The sequence below is a fragment of the Corvus brachyrhynchos genome, unplaced genomic scaffold (assembly GCF_000691975.1).
Source record: "Corvus brachyrhynchos isolate BGI_N302 unplaced genomic scaffold, ASM69197v1 scaffold56, whole genome shotgun sequence".
NCBI lineage: Eukaryota > Metazoa > Chordata > Aves > Passeriformes > Corvidae > Corvus > Corvus brachyrhynchos.
In genome coordinates, this window is record NW_008238664.1 from 4,578,547 (window position 1) to 4,587,233 (window position 8,687).

The following is an 8,687-nucleotide window of genomic DNA, read 5'->3' on the forward strand; positions in this document are numbered from 1 at the left end:
AAGATCGTGAAGTCCAAGTCCTGTGCTGGTGAGTGCTCCCATGCCCCAGGGAAGGAGGGTGGCTCTTCTCGGAGGGCAGCTCTGTGAAGGACACAACAAAATGGGTGCTGGAAAAGCCAGCGATAGCCCATACAAACGGGCGGACCCCCTGCGTGGGCTCTTCGAGGAAAGTCATCCTCTTCCTCTGGGAGGTCTCCCTGGCAGGAGAGGGCTGTGTTGGAAGGATGTGATGTGGCAAGGCACACAGCCTCAGGCAGGTGTTGGTCTCAGGGTGGTGAAGTGAAGGAGAGGGCAGCAAGGCTGGAGGGACGTGGAAAATGAGAGCGAGAGGTTGTGGCGGTAGCAACACCAACAACCTGGAGAAGAAGCTGCTCTAGGTTGGAGGTTCTGCCAGTGGTGGACAGGTTCCAGAGGCTGCCCCATCCCAGGGCGAGGAAATCAGGACAGCAGCTTCCTGCAGGAGGATTTTGCTCATAGTTCCCTCCTCAAGAGATTTTGGGGCTGGGCTGCTGGGCCTGTGGCCGCTATCACAGGTACAGAAGTGGGTGGGTGTGACTGCATCTCTCTGCCAGCAGTGGCCAAGTTCCATCAGCGCCCTGGGGCTGGTCCTGCAGCACTTCCCTCCTGTGGGAGATGTCACATCACACAATCCCTGGTGAGGTGGGCAGGCAAAGGGGGAAGGATGGGAAGAGAAAGGTCTTTTGATGACAGCAAGGCCTGAACTGGCCAAAGTGGTGAGCATGCCCACTGAGCACCAGTTCCTACAGGCAGCACTCAGGGGCACCAGCAGGAGCCTGCCCTGTTACCCTGGGAGACCCTGGCCACTCCTGGGGTAGAGGTTCCTCAGCACCCACACACCAGCCCCGGCTCACAAAACAACACACTTACATACAAATGCTTTCAAAGGAGGCGTAAGGGGAAACCACCATCCCACGGGTCCTTCCCTTCATCTGCTTTACGTTCTTTTCATTTCCCTGCCATGCAGGAATCTCTGGGAAGAGTCAGATACTTTTTGCCCTCGTCTTCACAACCCGCTACCTGGACCTGTTCACAAATTTCATCTCTGTCTATAACACTGTGATGAAGGTAAGGAGAGGGCAGGGCAGCAGGAGAGGTTCCTCTCAGCTCGCTGTGGTTTCTCGGGGAGGTGAGGGTACACAGTCACTGGGTTTTTCAGCCAGGAAGGGTGGATAAAGACGCTTCCTTTGGTTCCAATGTCCCTCCATTGACCAAAAAACCCCCTTGCCATAGTCAGTAAGTGAGCTGAGCCATATTTAGTACCACTAAAACTGGAACAAGATGCCATGAACCAAGCCTAGGTGTCCTTGTACAGCAGGAGCATTAACATAAAGCTGCCACCAAGCCAATCTCTACACAGAGTGCCCTGGAGGGACTCAAACATGTGTGATTCTCATGGTGGGGCAAGCTTTACCTGAACACTGGATTATCTCCTGTATAAATCAATCCTTAAGCCAGCACAGGCAAAGCATTCACCACTATCTTGACTTTTGCCAAAGCCAGCCTCTCTTTAAGCATGGAAAGTGCAACTGCAGGTGAGGTCTTGCCATCTCCCTTCTGTCCCACAGGTCATTTTTCTGGTTTGTGCCTACATCACCGTGTATATGATCTATGTGAAATTCCGGAAAACGTTTGACAGCGAGAACGACTCCTTTCGCCTCGAGTTCCTGCTGGTCCCTGTCACAGGCCTGTCATTTCTGGAGAACCACAGCTTCACCCCCTTGGAGGTAAGGCAGAGCTGAGGCAGGAAAAGGGAAGGGAAGCAGCAGCAGCCTGACACCAGGCAGCAGAGTGAGCAGCATGTTGAATAGCTGAGATTTTTAACAGCAAAAGCAGGCAAGAAAGGCAAAGTTGGCAGGCCTTGAAGACAGTACCATCTACAGAGCAGCTCTGCGCTGTCTCCTCTCACTCCCAGCAGAGCGAGCTCATTTTCCCCAACTTCAGCAGCACTGCTCATCCCCCTCACACATCAGTGGTTTGCCAAATGAAAAGCTTTGGGTCTTAACACATCCTAACCAGCACTGACTCCCCACTGCCTCCATTTTGCACCTCACAGATACTCTGGACCTTCTCCATCTACCTGGAGTCCGTGGCTATCCTTCCTCAGCTCTTCATGATCAGCAAGACAGGGGAAGCAGAGACCATCACGACGCACTACCTTTTCTTCCTGGGCCTCTACCGTGCTCTCTACATTGCCAACTGGGTCTGGCGCTACCACACGGAGAATTTCTATGACCAGATCGCTGTCGTTTCCGGGGTGGTACAAACCATCTTCTACTGTGACTTCTTCTATCTCTACGTCACCAAAGGTAGGCAAACAGGTTGCTGTAATACTGAAATGTTCATTCAACACTCTTGCAGTATAGGGTGGAGCTGCAGCTTGCCATGTGTTAATACTTACATGACTTTAGTTTTTGCTGTATTTGGGTCCAGTTTAAAAAATGTATCTATTCACTGCAAGTGGGCATCACTGCTTGCAAGGCTCTAGATGTGCATGTGAAACACAGCAAAAATTAAACCAGAGTTAAGCCTGGTTTAACCCCACCTCGGGAAGTTAACAACCGAGGTACATTCAATTCTACATACACTCTGAAAGATTATGAATCACACCAAAAAAAAGCCCAAAACACTTTGAGGGGGAAAAAATAGCTGCAGGCAGACAATGTACCTGAGAAAGCAACTGCAGACATATGGAGATATTATTAAACCTACTCTTCTTTTGATAGGGAAGATCGGGTTCTTGATTATCAAGAACTGACTCTGTAGGAAGATGGGCATCTGCACAGACAAGGCACCCGTTTTCCAAAACCAGATGCCCCTTCCATTTCAGTGCCACGCTTTGGTAAATGGCTGCACACCAGATCTTACAAGTGCACCAAGGGCATAAATCCTACAGAACATGCTGTGGTTTGCCGAGGCTGAAATACGCTTTAAAACACTTTCTGGTGAGGAGGATGGAATTAGATGAAATTAGCCAAGTGGACAACTATTTTCCTCCTCCTTCACTTTCCCCAACCAGTCTGCCAAAAGCAGTAATGACGGCCCACGTTTGATGTTTCAAGGGATGGATTTTTGGTAGCTTCATGCAATACACCTGCTGACAGAGAGGTGACAGGAGCACTGAGCAGGTGGCTGGCCTTGGCAGATTAAGACCTCCTTCTGTCATTAAATATTTTTGTAGCCAGAAAAATACTTTCTAAAACTGCCATCAAGGTGCTCCACGTCAATTCCTTTTTTCTTTTCTAAACTAATTCCCATTTTAGCTCCGCTCAATTCATGTGTCCTATGTCCTTCTGTATTTTGTGAGAAATCCATACCCTTTGTAGTTGTGATGGTGGAACAAAAGGGGGAAAAAACACAACTGCTGGCTTCCAATCTCACACTGCTAGTGACAGAGCTGCAAAATTTAGATGATACAAGAGGCAGAAGAAAAAACATTTGTAGATGGAACATCACAGCAGGAAGAGAATTGCTTTTTTTATCTCTTTTCTTTTACACAAATGTTCTGGATCATGGGAGAGAAATGGTGTCTGAAGACATGCAAATACTTTGCAGTCATTTATGAGAGCCAGCAATATTATAGCAGGTTGCATCTCTTACATTCCTTAAAAAAAACCAACTTTTCAAAACATTTCTAACACTGAAGAGCTCAGAAAAAAGGGCAGTGATGCTGAAAAAAGGAAGCAAAAATGTGTTATATAAAGAAATGTATTTAATAAGACTTCTGAGCCTATACCAAAGCACTGCAAAGGGATTTTTATAGAATGCTACTTCTTTTTATCTTGTTTTCAAAACTAGATGAGCTCCCTTCTGTTTAACAAAAGGACATGAAAGACATCCTGAGGAAGCTTTCAGCTCCCCAAAGCTTGTATTTCACAGAATGGCATGGGGTGTGGGCAGTGAGGGTGGTGGGGGGGAAATCATCTAATCCATGCCCCTGCTCATATTTTTCAAGGTCCTGTCCAGTAAGGTTTTGCTTATCTCCAAGATGAAGCCTCTCTGGGCAATCTGTGCCAGTGTCTGACCACCCTCACTACAAAATATTATTTTCAGATGTTTAAGTGGAATTTCCCATTGCCACTTGCCCTGTCACTGGGCACCACTCAGCAGAGTCTGGGTTTGTCCCCTTTATTCCTCCCATCCAGCACTTGTACACATGGGTAAGATGCCCCTCAGCCTACTCAAGGCTGAACAATCTCAGCTCACAGCCTGTGCTCCTAGTTTAAGATGCTCTTGTGGTCCTTCTTGACTCACCCAGGCGCCCCCATCTCTTGTTCTGAGAGCCCAGAGCTGAGCCCACCACTCTAGCTGTGCCCTCCCAAGGCTGAGCGGAGAGGAAGGACTCCCTGCTCACTCTGCCAGCAGTGCAGCTCCAGAGGCTGTTTGTTTTGTCACAAGGGCACACTGCTGCCTTGTGTTCAACTTGGCGTCCACCAGCACACCCAAGGCCTTTGCTGCCAAGCCATGGCCCAGCTGGGCAGCCCCCAGCACATACTGGTGCCTGGGGCTGTTCTACCCCAGGGGCTGGCTGTACACTTGGCTTTGCTGACCTTCACAAGGCCTCCCTAGCCCACTTCTCCAGCCTGACACAGTCCCTCTGGCCTCGCCCAGTCCATCAGGCCCTCCTGCATGGTGCATCCTCAGCACATCAGTGCCCTTCCCTCTGGCACACAACAGAGATGGGCCCCAGCGCCCACCCCAGTACCACCCCGTCCCAGGCACAGCCAATCTGCACCACTGACCACTGCGCATCCAGGACAGTCCCTGCTCTGGCCACCCCATCTAAGCCTATGGGCCTCTGGGCATTTCCCAGAGGCATCCCTGCTGCCATCTCAATATTCAGCTCAGATGGGCTGGGACGGGCTCAGCAGGGCCCTGGCCACAGACATTTATTCAGGCCATGCTCTGTATCAAAAGGAGGGGAAAGCACTGGGGACAGCACATCATCAAGAAAAAAAAATTACTATGGTCCACCCATGAGAACAAGTAACAAAGACAAGAACCTCTTCCTTTAGCATAAAGGAGAATAAATAGCTTGTGGTTTCCCTTCTTAGCAGCATTTATAGTGGTCGTCTCCCATTTGCAGTTTGCAAACCTGGCACCCTGCTACTGGCGCTCTAAATCACAAGTTAGAAAACATAAAATTATTGGAACAATAAAACAGTGGAATTCTACTAAATTTATTAATTACCTTCTCTTTCTCTTTGCAGTCCTAAAAGGAAAGAAGCTAAGCCTTCCCATGCCTGTTTGAAGACATCCCACAGACAGCACAAGAAGTTCCATAAAATGAAGCTGTTTTAAGATCACAGCTTTCCTTCCCTGGCCCTTTTTGACTAACGGATGGCTCAGCTGAGTGTCAACCCAGTGCCAGGAAGACAAGGCTTGGAAAACTGAAATGCTTTTTATCCATCAGACTCTTCCCCTCCATTTTTTTATTTCTTCTCACTTGAATTTGGTGCTAGTGCTGGCCAATACTGAAGTAGTGCAATTGCTTCTCTCCCAGCTCTTCCCAGCATCTATGTCCAAAACACACCTCCACCTTGACCCTGAGGCAGCACAAGGGAAAATGTCACTCCCTTTAGTCCTTCAGCAAGTGCCCATGGTAGAGGGAGCATGTACTAATAAAGTCTGTTAACATAAGACAACTGACCCATTTCACAAGTGGCCATGTCTGACACAGCAGATGCTACAAACTGTTACTTTAACTCTGTATGAACTAACACTCTCTTGAAAATTAATTCTGCCCGACCCTCTCTCTACTCAGGCCCTGTAACATTCAAGAAAAACACATTTCCTTTGAATTACACAAATCTTCTACTTCTGCAAGTATTCAAACATCCTCCCCGCTCACTTATTTTCAGTTTCCTTGTATTCTACAGACAGGGACGATGTCAATGAAAATTCAGTGGGCTGCCAAGAAGCGTTTCCATCTCCTTGAATCTGACTTTCAAGAACTGGGAAGAACAGGAGCAAAGATGGCTTTACATTCCAAAAATAAAGACAAAGTTCACAATTTATTGACAACAGTGTTTTTATTTATACCTACAAAAGAAAACAAGATGGTATCAAAAGGACAATTTACAAACTAAGAATAGTAACATAGCTCTTAGTATCCTGTGCCTGAACACCACAGATCTATGAATCTCTCAATTCAAGTCTTCGTTAATACAACAGGAATGTGTTCAGAGACCAGCAGGTGTGTGAAACAAGATGCTGATCCCACACAAAGCTAGTAATCCTTCCATTGTTCAGAGAAGTCCAAACAGTAAATTGTTTCAGGAAGTGGGAGGGGAGGAGACACCCCGCTCAGATATCTGACACTCCCACAAACTTTTTACAGATTGAAAACAATGCAAACAACACTAGAGGCTAATGCTTTATCAACAAGGGCCCTCCAGCTGGTACATGGAGCAGAGCAGAGAGCACCAGATGGGACAGGGGCAGCACATGCCACGGTGCATTCAGCGGCCTGGCTGACGCTCTGAACCGAACCGAGACCCTGGACTTCAGCTGACCTCAATGGCAATAAAGCACTGCCAAGACTTGGCATTGATGTTTAAACACACACAAGTCACCCCCAAAAGTGAAAGCCATAACAGACTATAAGGCAGCTTTGGCGGTCCAGAGACCCTTTTTAAAGCCAGTCAGTGAGATGTCCTACTCTTACACCCCTCAAACACATTTCTGCATTCTACTCCCAAATTAAAAAAAAAAAAAAAAAGGCAAAAAAAAAAGCTCTAGATTTGCTTGCAAGGGAGGCCAAAGATGTATCAGTCAGTGCTTGGATAAACAAAATGTTTCTGGCTTTCACTTAACACAAGCAAAGGAACTTCCTGCCCATGCACTGGAATTATAAAATGGAACCAGGGAACTGAGGTTCTGGAAGGAATCTCCCTTCTCCCTGTCAGCAACCTACCTGTGTACTGCACAAAAAAAGAGAAAAAAGCGCATCCATCCCCCAGAATTTTACTCTGGGAAGAAATTAAATTTTAAAAGAAATAATTTCTGTATAAGCAAGCTCTTTTCCAGGGCTATAAGAAGTTCCACTCCGCTACAGAAGGAGTGGGCTGCCTTGTTCATCCATATGCAAGAACACCAACAGAAAAAACACACAACCCCCCTGCACTCTCCTAATGCAAAGAGCGTGCCTCAAACCAGGAGATGTATCCATACTTTTGTCATCTTATCAGATCAAGGGCAGCCAACTCCTGTTATTATCTACTGTCTCTGAACCGTCTGGTATTAGAAATAACAAGTCAACAACATGCTTTACTAAAGGGGGGGACCCCCCTCACACCCACCTTAGCCTGTAAAATAAACAAGTTTTATTTACGTATTTACTAAAATTTCACTCTTCTCTAACATTTTCTAAAATACTACCTACCTGCAAGAGCTCAGCTCAAAGGGACCAATGGAGCAGGGAAATGCACTCAAAAGCCAGAGAAAGCAATAGTCAGAGCAAGGTACAAAAGAAATAAAGCTTCAGAATCAAGATGCACTAACCAGCTCACCGCTTACCTCATGAAAAGGAGACCCCAGGCAATCTCCTCCTTCCTTCCTCCCCCCTGCCCCCCCCAGCCCACCCTATTCAAACCTCTTAAATTTAAGTGTGGAAAACTCTGTCACATTTTATCGAGCGTAGCGGCATTCAGAACATTCCCCATGGCAAAAGGGAGCTTGTTTGTGAAGGACAGACAAACGAGCTAACGCAGTTCATCATTTCAGTTCTGCGTAATTTCTAGGCTCTCAAGGATGACTTCTTTCAATAAACCCAACAACAGAAATTTTAGAGCAGTAACTAATTTAACCGTAATCAGGCTCCACACATTTGTGATGCTGCCATTTAACAATCGTAGCGAAAGAGCTTACTTGGCTGAACATTTCAGCAGTGATACCCACAGCAACTATCTGTTTTTCAGGTACTGAATTCAAGACAGCTTTGGTCTCTGACACTGGGTTTTTAATCCCAAACTCCCTACTGCAGGCTGATACAGGTAGCAGAAAATGGGGCTTCCAGACCTACGGAAATCGCCAACAATATACCCAAAGCTTTACTCTGAACACCACCCAGCTCAGACAAATGAACAGAGTTTTCTTATGGAAAGTCACCTACAGTAAGATTACAAGCAGTAATAGTGAGCTATTTAAAACAAAAAATTAAGATTAGGAGAAGTGAGCATTGCTCCCTTGCATTTATATTTTAAATTAAGTGCTTTTTGGCTCCCCCAGAGTTTCCCATCTCTCTTTATACTTCCTGAAATTAAGTTAACGTGTTACAGATAGAAACTTCTTTCCCTCAAAAGCAAGTTTTCACACAAACCATAGACACCAAGATGATCAAGCTGGGACCTATCTGCCTTATACCCTTTTCTTTTAGAGAAAATAAAATTCCCAAATTCCTCAACATGCAAGACAAAAATAATAATTTTTCCAGTAAAATACATATATTTAAAAAAAAAAAAAAAAAAAAAAAAAAAAAAAAAAAAAGAGGACAGGGTCATTAATGTGGACTGGGCTCGATTTTTGATGGGCTCGAGGGATTTGAATAGTGAATTCTAAGTCTAACCTGCATGAAAGACATCACAATGGGAAAGAAGAGAAAGATAAGGTTAGTTTAAATGCAAGAGGTCTACACTGGTCACCAGCAAGTGGTCTCATTTGCGGGAGGG

At 46.1% G+C, this 8,687-nt stretch overlaps 1 protein-coding gene across 1 annotated transcript in view; it reads left to right on the top strand.

The window, feature by feature from the left end:
- KDELR3 (KDEL endoplasmic reticulum protein retention receptor 3) overlaps positions 1-6,035 on the top strand; it is an 11,430-nt gene extending 5,395 nt beyond the window's left edge. The window contains exons 2-6 of the mRNA XM_008636610.2: positions 4-28; positions 986-1,086; positions 1,587-1,745; positions 2,075-2,327; positions 5,229-6,035. Of these exons, the coding sequence (XP_008634832.1) occupies positions 4-28; positions 986-1,086; positions 1,587-1,745; positions 2,075-2,327; positions 5,229-5,269 (579 nt within the window). The 3' untranslated portion in view covers positions 5,270-6,035. The remainder of the gene's footprint in view (positions 1-3; positions 29-985; positions 1,087-1,586; positions 1,746-2,074; positions 2,328-5,228) is intronic.
- The last annotated feature ends 2,652 nt before the right edge of the window (positions 6,036-8,687 follow it).